Source organism: Equus asinus, chromosome 10 (genome assembly GCF_041296235.1).
Source record: "Equus asinus isolate D_3611 breed Donkey chromosome 10, EquAss-T2T_v2, whole genome shotgun sequence".
Classification (NCBI taxonomy): Eukaryota; Metazoa; Chordata; class Mammalia; order Perissodactyla; family Equidae; genus Equus; species Equus asinus.
Window position 1 is genome coordinate 33,996,565 of NC_091799.1, and position 23,837 is coordinate 34,020,401.

Here is a 23,837-nt window from a genome sequence, read left to right on the forward strand (position 1 = left end):
GAGAAAGAGAGAACACAGGAAAAACCCACCAAGAGCAGATCCTGTGCTATCAGTGAGGATGGGGTTAAAAGCCCAACGGGCCTGAATTTGGGCTCAGGCCAGCATCTCTTCAACTGAGAAAGGGAAAGCAAATCCACTCACAAGTTCAAGAGCATCACTGACTCAAGGACTCATTGTCTTCTGCGGCTCAGGTTAGATTAGGAGTCCAACTGGCCAGAAAAACACCGTTGCCTTAATATCCTTCTTCTGCAAGGCACCAAGAAATCCTTCAGGAAGCTATGATTCATCAGTCCCTCATCAGTTGCATGACTGACCAGAGATGGCAACAGGCCCAGATAAGCGGACATTTCCACATAAGAAAACATTTCCAAGTAAGAGAAGCCCACAGTAAGAGCAGGACTGCTGCATCTGGGTGTGCAGTGTGTGCACTGCACAAAAGCACCAGGCTGAGGGGATTGATGGGGTTGAAGCTCAATGCCCCCATGCCACTCACCAACTGTGTGGCTGGTGCAAGGCCACACCCTCACAGAGTTTTGAAAAAGGGTGCCTTTTTCTAATTCTCACAAAAGCCCTGTATAGGCCGGTAAACAGCATGGGGTAAGGAGATAGGGTTGGGGATAGCAACCCTCCTTACAGAAAAATTGGCTGAGGAGTCTGTTAATAAGCGGGGCCTGGCCGAAGTCTTGAGCTTGGAGACACTCGCTAGTGACCAAGCCACGCAGAACAAGGAAGCCAGCCAGTTACTCTATTTTGTTTTTAGGTCTGCCTTCTCCTTCGGAAGCACAGAACATAATTATTTTCATTCTATTCAGAAAGACCTTGCTACTTTCTATGGGCAAACACATGGTTGGGTCCTGATCTTGTGTGAGGGACTTTTAAGTACCACCAAGTGACTTTTTGGAAGGAATGTTGGCAGGTGGAGGTGCCAGGGCGACACCAGACCCAGGTGAGCCATGTGAAGCTCTTAAAGGGTGGAGAATCTAAGAAGCCACAATTGACCCTGGGATCGGAGAATGAGAATGGAGCCAGGAGAACAGAACTAGCAGCTTCTGGGGCAGGGGAACCAGTTAGACAACTGAAGCATGAAGCAATCCATCTGCTCCCTGTTATTATCCTTCGAGAAGAGAAACAATTAGATGAGAGACTAATGGATGATCCAAGAAAAAATGAAGGCCTGTGCATCCCTACAGGTAAACTTCAACACATTCCCCAGTGATTGACACAGATACAATAGAAAGATCTCCTGAATCAAAAGAGCGAAGAGGGAGGGAAACGCGACTCTGAAATAAAGTGAAATTATCATCTGGCTGATGATCACAAATTTGCTTTAGAAGAAATCTGAGTATGCATTTGCATATTTGGGTCTTACAAGAGGAGTTAGTGGACTGGAGAGATTTTGTTCTGTTCCTAAAAGTTTGCAACAGCAACAGACTTGATCCTCTTGTAATATCATTAACAGGACAAAACACTTAGCCTTGAATGCGAGAGCTGGGGATATTAACAGCTTGGTTAGTTATTAGGTTTCTCCCTTCCTAAATGTTTATTTACTGGAGAAAAATGGAGACAGGAGGCTGACACTTCGTTGTATAAGTGATGGGCCAACCATTTATTAAAAGGCTGATTCCAAGCAGCCTCCTCAATGCAAAGGGGGAGTCCAACCCGGTTGGAGGAGGGTCAGAGTTTGGGCAAAGGAGGCTTCCAGCCTCTGCCTATGAAATGGGGAAGGGTGGGCTCTTTACTTGTGTGTGTAGTATTTTCCTCTAACATCTGCACTTCAATACAAAGGGCATACACAAGAGATACGGAGAGTGTGCTTCCAAAACGCTCGCGTGGGTCACACGCAAGGTGGCGACCTTTGTCCTTCCTCCTCCACACCAGAATGAGAGGGGTCCACTCAGCTAACTTCCACCAAAGCTGCTGATGTGTGGTGTGGAATCATCGGAGAAAAGAAGCAAGCCTCGCAGAGCACTAAGCTTCAGGACGGTCCCAGGCTCCAGAAAATACCTAAAGGTAAACTGCATGTTTTCAGTGGGGCTGCAAAGGAGGGGTGGCTAAAGGGACTCGGTGCGCGGGAGAAATTCTAAGAGCTTAGGAGGACCCACAGCCATGGAAATGTCTGCAGTAGCCACCGAGGGCCATGGCCCAGGCCACTGTGCAATACAGGGAATAGCCCAGAATGCCCCAGCCTGACGGAGTAGCTGAGTCAGTATTCCAAGCAGTTTAGGTGCAAAGCCAAGAGAGAGCAAGTGAGTTGTCCAGCTGCTATCAATGTGTTTGCTTTCGTGCTTTCTTTACCGCTAAATATTTTGCAAGCAACCCTCAGTACCTGGCTTCAACTCCAGAAATCCTTTAACTTAGCCAATGAGGATAGGAAAGGCAGTAAGTCAGCGTGGAATTCCTACTGTGAGCCCCGGAGTACTCAAGTTTAAGGTGACCAAATAATTTATCATCCAAACTGGGGCACTTTTAAGAGGGAAAGGGGATGCATTAATAATGACACCAGGACAGGACTGACCCAAGAAAACTGGGTAGTATCCTCAACAGACCCAAGCTATTTGTGACCTAAGTATAACGGTGGGGGAGGTGCGGCAAGAAGACACTGAGGCCAGCAGTCTCCTAGGAGGTTGGCATGGAACCCTGAGGCTGATCCCCAGGCTCCTGGCTGTGCAGGCTGTGTGGAACAATGGCTCTTAAGTCTCTTGCTGGAGAAAGAAACCACAGAGCAGATGACTTCCTTCATGGTTAATGTGAATGTCATGTGCAAAGTTATCCGGGTTGAGGGTAGCCGGGTAGCCATGTGGTTTTTAACTGTCACTTTAACTGCCTCTCTCCTGCCAAACTGTACACACAGCTTAACAGCCCCAAACGCACTTAGTCTTTGGAGCACTGTGTAACATTTAAAGGGATTGCCCGGAGTAGACGTTGAAGGAATGGCATCGTGACGGTTCTTGAGAGAAATCAAATCTCTACAGGGCAGGCCAGCGAGGGCAGAAACCAGCTCCCTGGCGTGGGGATGATTTCTGGGTGTTTATGTCCTTCTTTCCATGTTGTCCTTATATGTTGGACACATCAGTCATCTCATGCACCAGCCTTGCCAGCTGGCTCAAACTATACTTGGCAGCAAAAGGAGCTGCTCCTTGCATGATCGTTTTGGAGAAACAAGGCAAAAACCCAAACCCGACTCTAGGCATGTTAAACCACACATTTGAAAATTGGTTTTGGAACCACGATGCTGGTCAGACAAACACATACACATCGTGCCTGAACTGGAATACCGTCCGCCACGCTGACATTCGCCCTCGGAGAAGTGAAAGAGGAAAGGAGGAAAAACTTACACTACTATCATCCATTCTCTCGCGCCTTTTAGATTTGTGTGTCTCATAGTCTTCCATGAGGGTCTGCATCAGATTCTTGGGCCGCTGGGATCCGGCAGCCTCTTCGGGGGCTAAGTCAGGCTGCAAGCTGGGGCCTTCAGGTGTGGGGGATGGAGGAGGTTTGACTTTCTCTATTTTCCCTGAAACAACACGAAGAGAACACCCCTTCTAAGCTCGTCTGCTCATGACTGCTTTCAGAAAGAAGAGAAAACCGGCAAAAACTCAACCAACCTCTGACACAGAGAGAGTGGTACCAGATGATGGTTAAGCGCAGGTCATTTTATTACAGGGAGCAAAGCACTTAAGGATAATGTCACAAACCCATCCAACAAAGACCTCAAGGACACCAGTGTTAAGTCAGTTAGACCAAAGAGGCCTGTCAAGCACTTTGCAAACATATGTTAGACAGACAGACAGACAGACAGACACTGGCTTCAGTTGTTGGGGGACATGTATTCTATTACAGATCCTAGAATTAGACTGTCAGAGGTGGTGGTCCCTTTGAGCCTTAGAGACCCACTTCTTACAGACGAGAAAACTGAGGTTCTGCAAAGGGAAGACTGTGCTGAGGTCACCAGGGGCCAGCAATGGTACCCAGGTCTCCTGGTTTCCTTACCAAGTTCTTTCCTCTCTATCAGAGGCCACCAATCATCAGCTGACCCGCTCAGGCTTTTTGCACGGACAGCACAGTGCTGTAAAACCTTTGAACGTGAACGAGGCTTGTTCTTGCCAAGTCACCCCATTCTTACACTAGCCAGCTTCATTCTTTACCTTACCTGCCAGGGTCCGGAAAGCATTTGGGTTTGAGATCCCTAGACTTTAAGGAATAAACGCCAACAAAGGCAGCTTCAGTGTTGTAGAAAAGGTGTGTACCAGACTGGGAAAAAGTGAGATGTTAGCTTCTGAAATGCCCTACAGGAATTCTCAGGAAAAGATCAGGTCAATAATAACCGTGGTGTTGTGACTCTCGGCGCTTTCCCTAAAACCACCTGCATCCTTCCCTTTTGGGAAATGCCTGGCCTGGGTTCTGGCCCATCAAGGGGTGGGTTTGATTGCCACAGAGTGCCAAATGCACCTCCGAGACGTACCTTTGGGGGAACAGTCATGATTTTTCCAACTATGCCCTTTGTGGGAGACAAAGGTTCTGCAAAAACAGAATGAGGAGAAACACACCAAAAAATGAGACCATTCAAGTCCAAAAGATTGGAAACTGCCAAGGGGAGATTAAAGGTCCATTTGACCCCTTCCAGTCCCAAGCTGAAGGTCACTCATCTTTCTTCGTCTTACTCCCGTGACTTCGACCTTGGCAACCACCCGATGTAGCTGGAATCACAAGGGAGCCTGGGGTCTGTGTCTCTATGTGGGCTGCTACAGCCCTTTTCTGGGTATAGCTCCTTTGGATGGGAGTTGGACATCCCCCTAGAGTTTAGAAAACCCAAGTTTTAATTCCTGCTCTTCCACGAACTAAATTCCACATGGTTGAGTATAGACAATCATTTAATGTTCCCCCTTTAAACTTAGGCTGATCACTTAAGTTCTCCAAGCTTCAACCTCCCTAGCTATAAAGTGAGAGTTTTGGAAGAACCTGTCTTTGAGGTCTCTTCTAACTCAAACATTTTGCTATTTTATCAAATACATTTAGCAGGAAGATCGACCCTTATTGGTTAAAAAAAAGCATATGGTCATCATATTTGGCAATTAGGTGGGAAGTCGTTTTTAATACACAGAACAGGGCATTCCATCTGCAGGAGTCATTATTGCATTAGTAACAGTGAAACTCATTGCCTTGACCCTAAATTACCCAGATCATTAAAAAAAAATCTTTTGATATTAACAGTAAGGTAATAAATATTTCAAAGCCCCCGTATTCACTAGAAATAGTTTCTATTTTTTCTTATGGAAATTAGGGAGTGCTATAATGACTCCTATACACCCATCAACTATATTAAACATTTATCAAGATTTTACCACACCTGCTCCATCTATCCATCTATTCTTCCTCCCTCCCGTCCTTCCTTCTTAATACTGAAATATTTTAAGCAATCCCAGGCCTCAAGGAATATCACCTCTGCATACTTAATACGTATCTCTAAATATTCAGATGGACTTTTTAAACAAAGGTTTGAGAAACAATATAGGACAGCGGGGAGCATGCCAGCCCTGGAGCCAGCCTGCCTGAGTTGGAATCCACGACTTAGCAGCTAAATAACCTTCAGCAAGTTACTCACTGTTTTCCTATCTCAGTGTCCTCATCTGCAAAATGGGTATGATGATAGAGCTATCCACCTCAGACAGTTGGTATAGGGACTAAGTTAGCATTTATAAAGTTAATATTTAGAACTACAAGCATCCAATCAATCTAGTTACTACTTATTTGGAATCTCAAAGAATAATAGGTCTGTAGAGTGAGGAGGAGCAATTTCATGGGTATTCTGCATAAAATTTTCACAACTCTTCTAGAAGTAGAAATAGACACCTAACTGCCGGGTAGATCATTTTCCAATTGGCCTCTCAGGTGTCCAAATCATCTCCCACAGCCGCTCCTCCATCATTAAACTTCTAGAAAGCACAGTCTCCGTTCATTGCCTCAACTCTCATCCTTTCCCACATACCACAGTGGGACCCCTGAGTCATAGTACCTTATTCACACTGCTGTGAAAGCCTTTTTCACGTACTGATTTGTATCATATCTGGTTGTTTAAGCTTCTCTTCTCAGTTAAGCTATGAAGTCACTGGAGGATAGAAACCATTTCAATCGTCTATAAACCCCTTAATTCATTTGAATATAAACTCCATTAAGGCAGGACCTTGTCTGTCCTGGTTACTGCTGGATCCCAGCACCAACTGTGGTATTTGGCACAAGGTAGGAGTTCAAGTTTGTTGAATGAACCGGTAAGTATACTATGAAATATACATGGCAGCCACTTATCAAATGCTTATGCATTGGGACAGAATTCTCAATAGAGAATCTGAGGGAAGAGTTTAAATGTCTTCATTAAAATGCATGAAATAAAACAACCTTGGTCTACAGGGTCATTAGACCATGGAGACTCAGATGCTAATGCCAGCCCAAGTTACATTAGCTAGTAACAATCAGAGTTAGGTCTGGTCTGGAACCCAAATCAAGTTGATTATGGCTAAATTATGTGATGGGACATATGCTGAAAGAGAAGTTTAAAGAAGGCAAAGGGTTGCTACAAAGAAGTGGTCAATCATTAAACATGGAAGACATTTCCCGCTTATTTCTTAATATTCCAGCAAAATGAAACCCATCCCTGGAGCGAGTTTGACCGGTTACAGCCACTAGAGGTCAGAGGAGTAACAGGAAAGAAAGATGGGCTTAGCAGGTCTGGAGCAGACACTTCTAAAAAGGAGGGGACTGAGAGGTCTTTGAGGTAACAGGAGGTTTCAGATAATCAAGCCCACCTCCGAGCCTCAGGAGAAGTTGTCACAGGTCCCCGGAGGAAGGAGACGCCACGACCCATCCCAGGACTTCTGGCCTTCGGTCTGCTTGGTATCAGGGAAGTCAGCTTGGTCTAGCTTCTCTGCTGGGCCCCGTGATCTCGAACCATCCTCCCCAGGGCTCCAGTATGGTTCAAACCATGCCCTGGAATTCTATGCACCAACTTAGGAATCACACAGACTGCCAAAAGGCTAGAGAGGGGCATGTTCCACACCCAACATCTTCCTCAGAAGGCCCTGGGTTGCAGCCAATGGTCCTCTAGATTAGGATGGTGGAAAAACTTCTAATGTTCTAATGCTCTTCCCCAGTGTAGACACTGTAGACATCCCCATTGTTTGGGCTTCGGGGATCATCACATGAATGTGATGCAAATGGTCTGTGCCTCAGGCCTGGGAAGTCATCTCATCCTTGTCTGTGGCCCTGTAAGACCCTTGAAATTCCTTGACCTTGAGGACATACCCCATAAAACTCCCCAAATGGTGAAGGTTACCTTTGCTGCTCATCGGCCTGCGTCTCACCCAGCACTTCCCTAGTACTCCCAGGTTCCATCCCCACTGGTCCCATCGACAGTTGCCTTCATTGATGTTTATTCTCCTGGTGAATGACTGAATAGCTGATGATAGCTGAAAGTGGCCTCTAGTTTCAATGATAAGCATCCTGCCATCTAGTTTCTTGCCTAGGCTGAACACTCTACAGAATAATTCTCTGGAAAGACCCCAGTCACTGTCCCTGGGAAACGCCATGAGCAGAAAGTGCATGCAGACCTGTGTTGGTCTTGGCCAAAGGCTGGTACCTGACCTTTATAGAGCAGAGAGCGGGTGCCACGTGAGCTCTGTGACCGACATAAGGAACCAACAGAAAAAGCCAGACTGGAATTCTGAGTGGAAGGTAGAAAACATTCTTGAGTTTACTTCATTAATACCTTTTTGTTCAAACTATTCCATTTAGAGTAATTTTAGACTTACTTTTAAAGGTGTGTGAGGGTAAGCAACTTCACTTGGCTGGGATGATTCTAAAGCTGTTTCTAAAATTATGTCCTGGGGCCAGCCCCATGGCCTGCTGGTTAAGTTCGGCATGTTCCACTTTGGTGGCCTGGGTTCATGGGTTTGGATCCCAGGTGTGGACCTACACCACTTGTCAGCCATGCTGTGACGGCAACCCACATACAAAATAGAGAAAGACTGGCACAGATGTTAGCTCAGGACTGATCTTCCTCAAACAGAAAAAGAGGAAGATTGGCAGCAGATCTTAGCTCAGGGTGAATCTTCCTCAGAAAAAAGCATACTAAAATTGTGTCCTATTACCTTAGCTTTGTAAGATGGTACTCAACGCTGCAAACAAAGTCACTGGTCACATAAGCTTGGGCGACACTGGATTAAAGAAAGCTTTAAAAAAGAAAAAGGAGATGGATTTCTTTACCAGAGAACTTCCCTAAGGTTTTAGTGCTAACAGGATTGTGAATCTCTGATTCAGGGATGGGTGTTCAGCATTTCTCAAATTTATCTAACCAGAGAAACTCACTTCATAGGATCCCTGTTCAATCACAAGGAAAACAATTTGGGAACTACTGTTCCCTAGTGTATACTACTTAACCAGCTCCCAAGGAACTTTCGGGTAAAAGCTCAGCAAATAATTAAGTATGGGTACAAAGCTTATGTACAAGAATTTTCACGATCATATTTTCCTATAAGGATACATGTGGAAACAGCCAAGATATCTGACTATAGGAGAAGGGCTACATTAGTTATGGCTCATTCAGATGATGGAGTATTTATTTAGCCATTGCAAATCATCTTTTATTTTTGTCTCTCAAATTTAGAGGAACAAAGTCATGGGAAAATATTCAAAAAGCTTTAAGAGAAAAAGCAGGTTACAAAAGCAGATGTATAGCACTTCGTTAAGATGCAGGCTCCAGGGCCAGACTGCCTGGTTCAAATCATGGTCTGCCACTTATTATTGGTGGGAAAGAAAGCAAAAGAGTATGCACGACACGTGGTAGAAACCCAGTTGATCTAAGATGACCAGTCTTGTGGTGGCAGAATAATGGCGTCCACAAAGATGTCTAAGTCTTAACCTCCCAAACCTGTGAATAATGTTGCCTTATATGGCAAAAGGACTTTGAAAGGGTGATTAAGCTAAGGACTTTGAGATGGGAAGGGTATTCTGGATTACCCAGTTGGGCTGGATGTAATCACAAGCATCCTTATAACAGGGAAGCAGGAGGGTCAGAGAGAGACAGAGATTTAGAGATGCTACCCTGCTCGCTTGGAAGATGGAGAAAGCGGCGACAAGCCAAGGAATGCAAGTGGCCTGCAGAACTGGAAAAAGGAAGGAGATGGACTCTCCCTTAGAGCCCCCAGAAGGAGTACGGACCTGCTAACACCTTGATTTTAGCTCAGAAAAAAGACACTACCTTAGTTTGTCTGAGCCAGTATAACAAAATACCGTGGACTGGCTACCTTAAGCAACAAAACTACTTTCTCACAGTTCTGGAGGCTGGAAGACTGAGATCAGGGTGCCAGCATTGCTGGGTTCTGGTGACACCGCCCTCCTGTCATTCAGACGGCCGCCTTCTCGCTGTGTCCTCACAAGAGAGAGCTCTTGTTATAAGGGCACTAATCCCATTGTGAGGGCCTCACCCTCATGACCTTATCTAACCCCGATCACCTCCCAAAGGCCCATCTCCAAACACCATCACATTGGGGGTTAGCGCTTTAACATACACATTTTAGGGGGACACAATTCAGTCCATAGTTGACAAATGACAGGCTTCTGATCTCTAGAACTATAAGATAATAAATTTGTGTTATTTTAAGCCACTATAGTTATGGTAATTTGTCACAGTGGTGATAGGAAACTAATACAAATATAAACTCAATATTATCTTCCATGCGTGCATGGAGAAAAACTAGGCAGGCAATGGTTAAGATTATGAGTTACTTTTATTTTTACATTTATTCTTCATTTTCCAATTTCTTCTACAATGAGTATGAATTAATTTTAAAATATAAAACAGGGCCGGCCCAGTGGCACAGCGGTTAAGTTTGCATGTTCCGCTTCTCGGTGGCCTGGGGTTCGCCGGTTTGGATCCCGGGTGTGCACATGGCACCACTTGGCACACCATGCTGTGGTAGGCGTCCCACATATAACGTAGAGGAAGATGGGCATGGATGTTAGCTCAGGGCCAGTCTTCCTCAGAAAAAAGAGGAGGATTGGCAGTAGTTAGCTCAGGGCTAATCTTCCTCAAAAAATTAATTAATTAATTAATTAATTAATAATAAAACAAACCAGAAAAATTTGAGCATTATTAGCCATGCTGAGAAAAGTAGACAAAGCTGCTTACTTTAACCTTTGCAGACTAGGCAGATCCACAAGCTTTTCTACCTCCCCAGGCCGTACCCACTCAGGGGAGCTGACAGCTGACACCTCCCCAGGGCCTCAGAGAAGCAGGTCTGCCAACAGTGGCACTCGCAGGCATTGTGAGCATTGTGAGGCAGACGAAGGAGCGGAGGGGGCAGCAGAATTTCACTGCGAATCAGTAAACGCTGTCTCCCATCATGAGTGGAAGAGAAAACTAGGAAACATGAATTTGCATTTCCTGTTTATTTATCATAAATAGTTAAACCACTTTCTGGAACAGAGAAAGCAAGGCATGCCTTGGCTGCACTTCTGGATTTTCCAAGCAAGATAGATTTCCCCTGGCATCTGTGACAGGCTGTGCTGACAGTGGGGGCAGAGAAAAAAAATCTGAAATTCCTCCTGCCCAAGGGAACCCGAACAAGGTCCTCAGTACACAGCTGTTGCCATCCTTGAGAGCCAAAACTCTCCTTCTGTAGGAAGAGGACTAACTTCTCAAAAGCCAAGAATGTGGATTCCAGAAGTGTAGAAAATTATTTTGATCAAACATTATGATTTTGGTGGTTATCGTATTCCATATACATGGTGTCTGAGGTCTTAAAAATCAAAGATCCTTTATTTCTACATTTCTCAAAAGAAAAGAAAGAGCCATCACCCACTCTTATTTAAAATCCAAACTGAACAAAGACGCCCACCCCATGACATGCCTTGCCCGGGCCTCCTTCAATGACCTCCTTTCTTCACGCAGCTCTGGGATGAGGTTGCAACCATCTAAAACGACTCACAGTCCACCAGAAAGAAATGAGCTCAGACTTGCATTTTCAGTTTCATTTCCTCCCAGTAAGAGGGAATATACCCTGCCTGTCAGATCCAGAGTGTATGGGCTTGGGTGGTTCCAGCTGTGACCCCCACACAAGAGCTGGTCCCTGGTCCTTTCAGCTCCTTCTTTGACGGCCCCAGAGGTGGGAGAATGTGATGATATGAACCTTCAGATTATAAACCTAGCTCAGAAATGAGAAATACTTCTGTCTGGCGAAACAAGCCTGAGAAACTTCAGAATATCATTTCTTCAAGGTAGGTCAGGGTGTTGGATAAGTTGCTGATATTGGCTCATTCCTCCTAAGGGACCAGAAGATGAAAACTCAAGAAGAAAAGAGCTCTGTTTCTCCAGGAGAAGCATAGTTTAAGACCAAAAAAAAAAAAAATGTAATTAAAATGGTAAGAAGAAAAATCACAGTGTAAGTAACAATTTCCCCACCAAGATCTTCTCGTTAAACACATTTCAACCAACACGGTGAGCTTGGCCGTATGAAGGTTACTCCCCAAAAGGAAGTACTTTTATGGGAATACTTGTAATTTTATTGTCACCCAAAATGCCTAATGATGGACTCTGAGTTTTGAAATCATAGCTGACTTTTGAAAACTAATTCTTGAACTCATATTTTATAAGAAACTTTAATTCTAGGGAAGTAACTATGAAAAAGTCCAAAGTAGGAATAGAAAGCAAATTTATAATGCATGTTCTGCCTTTTTTGTCAGGGTCACAGCAGCTACAGAAAGGTGACTCATAAGGAATTCTGTTAAGTTTCCTAGGCCTTTTCTTAAAACATAACAGTAACTGTAATAACAACAACAACAACTCTTATTGGGAGCCTTTTGTTGTACTAGGCACTGTCCTGACTTATTGATGAGAATGGTATTATTTTATTGCCATTTTACTGGCGAGAAAACTGAGGTTTCTAGAGGTGAAGTAAATTGGTCACTCAGCTAGCAAGCAGTAGGGTCAGGATTTGAATCCAGAGAAGGGACTGTCACATTTAGGCACAGAATTATCCTTGACCAGCTTTTTTACATAGGGTGTGAATTTATATTTGAGTAATGAGAAATCAAAGACTGGGAATGCCTACGATATCAGATGCATACAAATTTGGGGAAATCTTAGACATTTACATTCAAGGTCACGAGAAATAAAATACATGAAATATAAATGTATTCTTTAGTGCTCTACTGGCACCAAAGAATGTGTCCTGCACATTCTCCCCACCATTATCCCTAGTTCCTCCACCCTTTAAGTAGTTGCTTATTCACAAAGATGAAATGGATCTGAAATGCCAATCTCCTTAGGGAAGGAAGTACACAGCAAGTCACCACAGCTGGTAAAAGACACAGTCATAGCCTGCCCTGAACTCTAGCAGTCCGAGGGGACATCCTGCTCCCAGGCCTGGCTTTGATTAGCTCACATTTTTTACCAGGCGTAGAGCAGAGCTCTTACAAGAATTAGGTCCTTTGATTCATCTTTTCTTTCTTGGCTCAAGACTGCATCTTTCTTTGCATGTGGTTGAGTCTGATTTTTTGGAAACCACTCTCCTAACTTGGAGCATGGAGTAGCCAGACAGGGTTAAAGAGGAAGCAGCAAGGACACCATGTGGTGTCCCCAGCAAGGCTTGATCACCACCGGGAGCCAACCCAGACACCCTGGGCATAACAGAAGACCCAGCACAATTAGCCGTGACAGCAGAACCTGCTTACAGAAGAGAATTAAACTGCTAGGAAATATGATGCTTTTTCCAAAGTCCTACTTCCCAGCAACCACAGGCTTGTCACAGAAGAAAGACTGGAGTCTATATCTTCTCAGGGGTGAGGCTGACATGTTGAACCATGGCAGTTGCTCTTTTCAAACTATTGAAGGGGATGTCCAAAAAGAACTTTGAATTCTGTACTTTGAGATGTCCTGATTTCATTTCAGACCTTCACCCCCCCACCAAACACAGCTTCAACCTAGCCTTTTCTTACCAATTCTTTCCCAAATGGCATGCATTTTAAAAAATGAACATATTTTGCTAAGTTCAGATAAAATACCAGGAAGTTCTGATCCAAGGCAGAAGGACTGAGCTTAAAGAGCAAAAAGGAACAGCAGAGAGAAGCCACGGTGCTCCATACCACCAGTCAACTAATGTGGTGGGCTGGGGCCCCACTCTGCCAGATGTGTTCACTTAATGGAGTGAACACACATCCCTGCTCGTCCTCAAATTAAGAAATTGACTCCCTGTGTGAGTAGCCAGTTCTTTCAAAGATTTCAAGGAACGAGGCTATTTCTGGAGTCAATGACTGAGCTTCTTCCTAGGGAAAGAACCCTCAGAAAGCTCTCACAGGAGCAGCCAGGCTAGACAGCTGACAGGGACCATGCTAGTCCCTCCGCCATCTGCTCGGATCCTTGCACAGCACCAGTAGCTCTGCCTCTTGTAATTTGGAGCATTGGAATTAAGTTCTGAAAGCACAAAGGAAGCACTCTGGGTCACTAGGGTAGCACAGTCTCATGGCCTCTGGGAGCAAACTCATCTACCCGGAAGCCATTAGGGGCAGAGGATTCCAGAGCTATGGAGGTTCAAAAAGAAGGGGCAAGAAGGACCCAAGAAAATGCAGGGGTCAGGCCCGAGATTGGGAGAGAGCAGAGGGAGACAGCTCAATCACCGGAGGGTGGAGCAGGGAGCTGTTACTACACACCTCCCAGACCTCAAGGGCAGAGGGACAGCAGAGGGTAAGAAAGGGTGTAGACAGAATATGGACTTTGGAGTCAAATGAGCCTGGGTTTGAACTTGGCTCTCTCACTTCCAAGCTGAGTGACCTTGGGCAAGTTAGCTAATCTTTCTGGGCTCCGGTGTTAATTCTTTGAAAAGGGAATAATATTACAGGTCCATGATCCCTTATGCACAATTCCAAAATCTAAAAAAAGCTTTGAAAATCCAGTTTTTTCATAACTTGTTTGGCAACAAAACCTGATGTGACCAGCATGAGGCTCTTCTCAGTCTGTCTTTATCCCACTTAATGTAACTAACTCTTCCTAACTTTTACAGCAGAAATATAACTTGATAACAGATGCTCCTCCACTGGGTGTGTTAGACAATACTATATGCATTGCATTGCTTTTCCAAATGGTAGTATATACACTGTATGACTTTTCTAAAATCAGAAAAATTCTGAATTTATCTGGCCTCCAGGGTTTGGACAATTCGTACTACATCTTAGAGCGCTGGATTAAATGAGAAAATGTGTGTGAAATGACTAGTATAGTACACAGCTTTAAGGTCTTGGTAAGTTATAGCTACCATGATTAGGCTTGTGTCACCAAAGAATGTTCAGGAAATACGATAGTAGACATAACCCTCTGTAGGCTGCTCCACATTAAGCTTTAGTATCTCACACAGCCAGCTGGGCCCCTCACAAGTTGCACAATCTGTCTGCCTGCAGGAAAGGGAGGCACTGTACAGTTCTGAAGGAGAGCCCCCTGTTACCTGGGCCTGTGGGGGAACCCTTCCATCAGCTGCCGACACAAGGTCTTTTGTGGAACAATGAGGGCATCTCAAGTGAGATTTGGCCTCATCCAGCTCTAACTTCGCATCAAACAAGCAGCCAAGCTCTGCTTCAGGAATATTGTGCTGAGTAAATATTTTTTCTGTCTAGGGCTTTTTTTTGTGACATTTGAAGATAACGAAGGGGAAAGCAAAAAGACCCAGTCAGTAATCTTTACCATCATGTAACGACCATCTCACGCACAATCTTAATCTAAACTGACAACAGAAGTCGAAACTCCTTGGAAATTTTATTTGTATAAGATGTATAACTGTCACCTCTTTCCACATATTCAAAGATATGAAGAGACACTCCAAGTGATGGAACTCAGTATCCACACCTTTTCCTTCACCACTCTCCGTAACGTCCCACTGGACAAATTATCTGACTTAGTAGATCAGTTCAACACCTGGCACGAGAACAGAAACTATTTTTAAAAACTGAACTAGTCATCACCTAACTAACTGGGTTGCTCTGGCATGCCTAGAACTTGGAAGTGAAACCAGTATATCTTATAATAGACATGGGTACTAAAGTGAGAACATCCTTAATATGAAAAGACATTTGGAAAGGTCTTGAATTGTAACTTCAATAAAATGTTTGGGTTTTCCTCCCAAACTCACTCCTCAAGGGTGTTTTAAAGCACTGTGTGGGTTACACCTTCAAATTAGGCCTGCATACCTGCCAAAGTGCTTCCTTTATTCTCTACTTCTAAGTACCATCAACAGGAGGCACACATGTGTTCATTCTTGGGAGTATGGCCTCTCACGTAACACATGGGGCATTCAGCAAGATGGCGGCATGCCTTCAGAAGTGCTTGTCCAGAGGAAGAGCTCAAGAGAAGTTGGTGGCACAGACTCAGCAAAGCAGGAAGACTTTTAGTCCATCAATTCATGGATGAGGGCAGGACAGGTTGGAGATGTGTGGAGATAATTACCCCTTTGAACATCCTCACTGGCTTCCCACTGACCACAGAACAAAGTCAAAAATCTAAAACCTTTAACATGATTTACATAGCTCTTCACTGTCTAGCTCCAAATCAAATCTCTTTTCTTTTTTTTTAAATCTCTTCCTTTAACCCACTCTGACCCTATTTAAGGACCTCACATGTGCCAAGTTCTCTATTCCTTTTGGGCCTCTATAGGTGCCTTTCCTTCTGACTTGAACAATCTCCCCCACCCCCAGAACCCAACTTCTCCTCCTTTAGTTCAAAGTTTAGATGGTACTTTCCCAAGAAAGGAAGACTTCCCTTGTCCCCTCAGCGAGGTGGTCTTCCTTGCTCTGTGCTCCCACAGCTCTCCATGCTTCTCTGTCAGGAGATTGCCCCCTTTGTTTGATGTTTCTCTTACTGAACTGTAAGTTCCCTGAGGGCAGGAACTGTATCTGCCTTGTTCACCTCTGTTTGAAAACATTACACAAACTTTAAGTGGAACTTCTTTCTTTAAAAATCACATAAGAACCAATCAGATAAAGTTTCCAGATAATCTTCCCTAATAATTGGTCTTTGAAAATGACTCTATCCTTTTTAAAATAGAAACCCCATCATCCTCCATCTTTAAAAGGCAAAGAAACTAAAAGCAAAAGCAAGTATGTTTTCAACACCTGGAGAATCGTTGGAAAGAATTAGTAGATTTCTCTTTCCTTATCACATCTCGGCTCTCAATGGATTTTACTTGCCTTAAGGTTTTAGGGTGCCAGCATGTCACCAGCATAATTTCCACCAGAGGAGATGTTAAAAATTATATTTTTCACCACCTAATAGCAAATTGTCAATTTGAGTCATGCAACAAACCAGCTGAGTCACCTTTACTGGCATGAAATGTGGAGTAGGAACTTAGTAACATCTCTATTCACAAAACCAACACTGGAGCTAGCAGCTCTGACCCTGGCCGTGAATTGTCTGGTTTGGCTGCTCAGAATACTATGTCAGCCTCCTCCCTGATCACGAGCTGGGAGACTGGCTGGCTATGCAATACTCCAAACTTTACCAGGCATGGACAGAAAAAAATTGCATTTTTGCATTCGGTTTCTTTCAATCCACGTTGTACTTCTGGGAAGCCCTGCTACCTACTTTAAATGTTCTAGAGGTAAATGTGAAAGAAGAATTATCATGACTGTGTTGGGTGTGACCACCAGACTGGAACAGTACCCATACTTGCATGGATGAATGACCAGCTTATTAAAGGGGCAAAAGTCAATGCTATGAGGATGAGATACGGGGGAGGAGATAGGTTTTAGCTAGAGGGAAGTGCTGGAGAATCAGAACTGGGCTTCTGGGATGTGGAGGACAAACATCAGCCTGGTAGGGAAGACTAACAGACCATAGCAGGTCAGGGAACTAGGGGAAAGTGTTGAAATGTCTTAATTTCTTTTCATGTGCTAGAACTAAACTAGGTGGACAATATGGTGAGGGGTTCAACTAACAGGTGGAGTGAATGAAGGAAACTAAAAATATCCACTGAGCATATGCCCTTTAGAGAAGGCTCTATAATGAAATAATGCAAAGGGAGGGCTAGGTAGATGGAGCCAACTATAACTGATAGGAGAACCGTGGTAGCTGCCTGCCATGTGAGCAGAAGTTGCTGAGATGCCTACAGAGCCATTAGAGTCACCTACGTGCAAAGGAGGCTCCCCATGTTGGGCTGAATTTAAGTGGTATGAAAACTTTTCCTAGGCTACCACCCAGAATGCCCAGTGTGATCTCTGGGTCAAGCCAGCCCACAACAAGAATTTAAAGTGAACTTGACAACTCAGAATCTTTAGGAAAAGCCAACCAGTCACTGTTAAGCATGGACAAAAAAACCTCCCCTGAAAGTTTTCTTTGCCTCAAACACTCAGCTGGCCATTGCCCTGTGACCTGAAGGAATTAAAAACCATATCAAAAAAGTCACCGTGCTTTTCCTCTTCCTCCTCCCTTCCCTTTCCTTCCTGAACAATTTAGTCCAAAAGCCATTAGGTGGGGCTGAACAAATGGGTGCCTACAGTGGGGGTGGGAGGAGCCACAGTGGCCCAGAGTGGTGTGCTGGAGTCAGAACAGGGTGTGTAGGGGGGAGCAGTGGCCCAGGGCAGGGTATTGGAGTCCAAGTTGGGTAAGGAGGATGTTGGTGAAGGCGGACAGCAGTGGCCACCCAGATAGGGATGTTGGAGCCCATGTTTGGTGAGGAAAACAGGCGATTGTTTACATAAGGGGAGGGAGATTGATCAAATAATAAATATATTGAGGATAATAGGAACCAGGTATCTTGTTGTCAAGAAGGAGGTTATAAATATGGAAAGAGAGAAAATGAACCCTGTGGTATTTGATTAGAATTCAAGGTATTAGGTATTAGGATGAGCTGATGGTTTTCAAGATAGATGAATAGGTAGGGAGGTAGGGAGGTAAAGAGAGAGAGACAAAGAGAGAGAGAGAGAGAGTAGAGTGTTTATATATTCTCTCATTCCACCCAGTGAGAGTGCCTGGGAACAGTGACAATCCAATAGCAATGAGCACACCACGCACTCAGATCTTGGTTTCTAAATACCATTCTCCACTAACAGAAACAAAGGCTCTTTGGAGAAACGGCTGATTCCAGGGTTAGGAAAGTCTAAGATGAGAGTGGAACATCACATGGTGCCAGAGAGTGAGGACGTGCTCAAGAATAACAGGGACATGTCAAAAGAACACCGAAGCTAGCTTGATAGGACTCCCATGAGCTACGTCTGAACAAAGTTAGCATAAAAATAATAAAAAAGGGATTCTAACCCAGGGAATATAAGAGAAATCCATGAGACCATACTGACATAAAGAAACAAATGAAGAGATTTAAAGATTCATGAGTGGGATGAAGATAACATAGTACCAAAGTACCTCCGCAGAAAATATTTATTAATTACTACAGGAAAAAGTAACTTTACTGTGCCGAATCCTGGCAGACACTCTCTCAATCAAGTGATCAAAATTAGTATCATGTGAAACGGGTTAACACCTGTCCCTGTAATGGGACAAACTGACACCAAGTCCTACCTGACTGGATACGAGGAGGAGAACAAGCATCAGGTCTATGGTATTCCTACCAAAGATGCATAACCTGAATGTGATCATGCAAAAACAGCAGACAAACCCAAACTGAGGGACATGCTACAAAACTGGGGCTCATGGAGCAGCATGTTCTCAATTGACCCTCAAATGGCTGAGAATAAAAAACATATTTGTACCGTACCTGGGGACTTTTCTTTAGGTTTGAGATTATTTCAAAATTTAAAAATTAATAATGCCAAGAGTTACCTTGCGTCACCGTAGATTTGACGGAAGGCAAGTGTCAAGACGGCATCAAGATCTGGATGGACCAAGCTAAACACCAACAATTACATGTGAGGGTAATACTTCTTCAATGATCTCTGGTGAAGGACCAGTTTCTTCCCCTCAATCCATTGTGGACCAATACTTTTAAAAAACATGAAATCCACAATTGGATCTGAAAAACAATATCAAATTGCTACAAGAGTTTTCAAATGCCTCAATGTCTGTATCTATCTCAGCATGGACCAGGAACAAACAGTCATGGACTAGTGTGGACTACACTTTGAACAGCCCTTCTCTATGGTAGGATGAGCAGATCCCCAACTGCCATCACACACAAATGGGAAATAAAAAATATTGGTCTCGCTGTAATCTATAGTAATTGGATTGGTAACTGGTAATTACTGGTAGCTTCAGTAATTACTACTATAATTAACATCAACCATCTATCTAAAGTATTCAAGATAGGGACTGCTCAGGCAATGGGAGGGGATTAAAGACTTGCCTTTATGTATAGTAACCAACTTCTCTATATGAGGCACAGGACAAGAATGAGGAAGACCACTGCTGATTGCAAAGCAATTGCTTTGTCGTGATTTAAAGGAAGACAAACCCAATCATATAGAAGATGGACAAAAACATCTATGGGTCAATCTGCAACACCAGGTCATGACTGTCATTGCTGGGGAGGGATCCAGCATTCAGAAGGGCTTAGTAGGACACATCTCCCAAATCAGATGGGTTTGATTTAACTACAGATACTGATGGTCAAGCTACTGACTCCAACACATCCACACAGGGTCCACACAAACTGGGAGTGTGCTGCACACGACCCCTCCCTCCGCTAAGAGGCAGCTCCTTCAAATAAAAGAGAACAATTCTCTGTGCTAAACTAAGACCAGAGCAGAACGATCCTCTGCATGGAAATGGCAAACACAGTGCAGGCTCAAGGTTCTTTCAGAGGACACTGTGACACTCCTGTTGCACATCCCCAAATGCTGAAATCTTCACGCCAGTGTCCCCTGACACTTATTTCAGCCACACACAGAGAAGGCTCCACATTGAAACCTGTAAGCTAGAATCAACAACGTGATTTCTGCAGCATCTGTCTCCCGGCCGCGGCACCTCACTTACCTGGGGCGGTTTTATAGCATGGAGTTCGGGAGGGCAGCGATGGGGCGTTCTTTGCCCTGGGGCTCTGGGTACTCTGCAAGACTTGTCTCTGCCTCTTCAGCTCCTCTTCTCTTTCCTGGGCTGCTCGAATCTCTTCTTCAATCATGGACAAAGTCCGCTGCTTCCTTGACCTCAGCTTGAAGGGCCCAACCATCACATCAGATTCTTGAGTGGCCAGGAGCGAGGCCGTGCTTCTCAGCTCAGCTGCCTCCGAATACTTGCTGAAATAGCTCCCTTCTGGTCTGGTCTCCTCCATGTTTATTGGGCCACTGGGCTGCACTACTGTCAGCGGCTGGGAGGGCCCTCTTTCCCTGAGCGCTCTGTCTTCAGCAGGCAGAATCTTTGGTAATACATCCCTTTTCTCTTGAACGGGAGAGGACACTTGGGGTGGCTCAAACATGCTCTGAGCCTTCTCTGAGCTGGAAGCCCCAGACTCAGCTTCCTCTGGAGTTGCTTCAGGTCCCTGCTGTTCAGCTCCACCATTTATTTCAGACGCAGCTCTATCCACTTGCTCAGCTATGGCTTGTTGAATGGCATTCTGCACCAGGAGACCAGCCTGATATTCCAAGGGGTCGTCAACCGATGGAGAGTCTCCCAGCGTGGAACAAGGGGAATAGAAACCATGATCACTAAAAGACTTGGAGACACCTTCTCCCCGGCCCTCGGAGGGGTTGTCAGTTTGGGGAGTCTGGGGCAGAGAAAAATCAGCCAGGGAATTTTCCTGGAGGGCATTGGTTGTCTCATTGGAGGCCCCACTGTCACTGATGTTGTCCATGCTGAAATCATTGGACAGGGTCTCCAAGACAGTGGTATCCTGGGACCTTACCGACAACTCATCCAAACCAGAGTCCAGCTCCTCTTGGGTCAAAGAGACATTGACTGACCTTGAAAACTGATCCAAAATCCCAGCGTCATCATCCTTGACCACCGTGAGGACGGCCCGGGCACTCGTGAACTCTCCATCCTCTGCCCACAATTTGGATAAGGGCCCGCGTTTGGAGGGCTCACTATAGGGCCCTTCCTTCCCCTGAGGAGTTGCGCTGCCCTGGCCTCCTCCCGAAGACTGGGTCTCCATGGCACAGCTGGCTTTCTGCCCCTTGGCTGCCGATGTGCCATTGTCTTCTGAAGGTCCCCTGGCAGAAGCTGGTCTCGAGAGAGTCAGTGGCCTGTCTGAGTTGATGGACCCCAGAGGCCTGTAGAAGGGCTTGACAGAGAAGAGCCTGGGCGTACTCTGGCCCTTGGCTACTGTTTGCCTGGAATTCTCCATCAGCTGGAACTGTTTGCGAGCAGCAGAGAAATCTATCTGCTCCGTGACGATGTCCTCCTTCATGTTCTCAGTCATGCTCGAACGTTCACGAGAGGATGCAGGGGCTGGGCAGAGCTGTGGTGGGGGCTGCTGCTGCTGCTGCTGCTGCTGCTGCTGCTGCTGCTGTTGCTGTTGCATGAGCAACTGCTCCTGCTGCGCCCTTCTCTCCTTGCGCTCCTTGTACTTTTTGTGCGACTCCAGATGTTCCTCGTCCAGCTGCTCCTCGATGGTCTTTTCCTGGGGAGGATTCCACCATTTTGCTGCAATGCCAGGGTTCTTTTTCACGGCCTGGCTCCGGATGAGTTCTCTCCTTTCCTTTTCCAGCTCTAGCATCTCTTCTGAGGGCCTCACTTTTCTGACACAGTATTGTTCTTTCTCGCTCTCATCGTCCTCAAAGAGTTTGGAGGGCTTCTTGTCCTCATGGAAGGCACGTAGCTCAAACTTGGCTTCCTTCTTCAGCGTGGTGAGCGTGAACTCCCCATCTCGGGATGAACACCGGGAGCTGGTGGAGGAGCTGGGGCTCACGGGGGCCTGCAGGCTGTCCCCCAGCACATCTCTGGGCTGGTCAGGGGAGTGGCCATTTGCTCTTCCACCCTCTGCCATTGTGGCAGAGTTGCTTTTACTGAGCTCAATGTGAGGAAGTGCCTGCCTGCTAGCTGCTCTCTCAGTGGGTTCCGGCTGACTGGCTGTGTGGGCAGGTGGGCTTAAGCTGCCCACCAGGATGGCTGCTCCAGGCTCCGGGGAGGACGTGCCGTTGTAAGTTCCGTCCACAGCAGAATCACAGCAGTTGGCCTCCAGTACCTCGTCTAGATATCGGATCTCTCTGGCGACATCATTATCCAGAGATTCGTGGTGATCAGCGAGGAGGCCATTGTGCGGGGGCGAGTAGAAAGGCGAGGGGTGGTCAATGGAATGTAGGGTAGACGTGATTCCAGGAACACCTTTACATTCTGCAACAGAGACCTCAATTTCCATGTTTTTGTGGTCTGGGGGAAGAGAGCTGGGAGCAGGCTGCAGGGGGTTGGCACTGCAGCTGTCTCTCTCCCTTTTTAGCCGGATATCATCCTCAGAAAGCTGGGGGGGCTTCTGGAATAAAGAGAAAACAAGTCATGGTCAGATACTAAATGTCTTATGGATGTGAACCCTGGGAAATTAACTGATAACTAACTGGAAAGAAAATGGAAACAACAATGACAAGTTCTTCCGAATAGAGATTTCCCTTCCAATAATCCTTCACATATGGATTTTGTTGTTGTAATGGGGACCTAAACCTCTTGATTTTACAGATTCCATTTTGTTTACTGGGTGTCCAGGGAACTTTCAATAGATGCTAGTCCCATTTTTAAATTTAAACATTAAGTTAAGACTCCAATCATCTGAAGACATTGCTCAAATATCTCCTAAAGTGGAAGAGACTTCCAATGTACCAGAATCTTCCAAAATACTTCGTAGCAAACTACTGCAGGAATGTAATAGGACTATTTGTGTGGCCCTGACTATAAAAAGTGGTCCTTTTGTATGAACAAATCTTGAAAGCATACGATTCTCTGCCAGATGTAATGCAATTATTCTGGAGACAACTTTTTGGAAACTTTTGGACAGTTCTTCCAAAGTAAAATACGGGAAAACAGTAGATTCCTTCAGTGGCCCCTTAAAGAATACAGTGCCCCACTGCCATGGCTGTAATTGACTGTGTGCGTTACATACACCATAACCAAAGTCACTGACTGCACAGTTCTGTTCTCCAGACTCCATCGAAACAATACTCCTTAGCTAAGGAGTGAGTGTTGCTTTGAAAAGCTAGTGGCCAGCAGCACCCTCCTCTCTAGTTCCTAAAAGATTTTATGTATGATAGCTCCAATTTTGTGGTTCAATGAGAAAACCACATCTTCTTAACGTTTTTAAACGCATCATATTTTTTCATCAGTTATCAACCCATGTAATTTTGTTAGTTTGCCATTAGTAAGATTAATTTTCAAACTCCAGGATGATTTTTTTTTTTCATACCTAAGGACTCTGGTTGAACTCAGATAATTCAGTGGTAAACCAGGAGCTTAATCTGAGCTCCCCTCAAGGCGTTCACTAACACCTTGGTCAAGTTTGTTTCCCCATCTCAAGTCCATAGTGTGGCTGGTATTACTGACACAGTACAATGCAAAATCACACGACGGCATAATTTTCATTTATTTAAGTTTTAGACAATTTTCAAGTTTTAGAACATAATATTAAAACACCACTTTAGGATGATTCTCAGGGGATTAATTTCAAAATCCCTCCAAGGAAAAGCGAATAACTATAGATTTGTTCACAAGACCTAGAAAAACATGGGAGTCCATCCTGTGTGCTCTGCGTCATTGTCAGAACATCGAAAAACTCTCATGGTTATCCACGAACTGAGGGGTTTCTTCACTGTTTGTTTTCCACATTCCTCTTTAGACTTAAATTGATCATGTAATATATATTCCTTCTTTAGCAATAGGCAACAATAATGAGTATTCCTTCTTTGTCAACACTTTCTGGTCTTGGATGATCTTC

General features: G+C 44.9%; 1 protein-coding gene across 23 annotated transcripts in view; it reads right to left on the reverse strand.

The window, feature by feature from the left end:
• PALM2AKAP2 (PALM2 and AKAP2 fusion) overlaps positions 1–23,837 on the reverse strand; it is a 452,863-nt gene that overhangs the window by 10,434 nt on the left and 418,592 nt on the right. For 22 of the 23 annotated variants that reach the window (XM_070519031.1, XM_070519030.1, XM_070519043.1 and 19 more), the window contains 2 exons: positions 19,958–22,388; positions 3,336–3,514 (listed from right to left, as the gene is read on the reverse strand). In XM_070519031.1, the coding sequence (XP_070375132.1) occupies positions 3,336–3,514; positions 19,958–22,388 (2,610 nt within the window). The remainder of the gene's footprint in view (positions 1–3,335; positions 3,515–19,957; positions 22,389–23,837) is intronic. The other variant, XM_070519033.1, reaches the window with a different exon arrangement.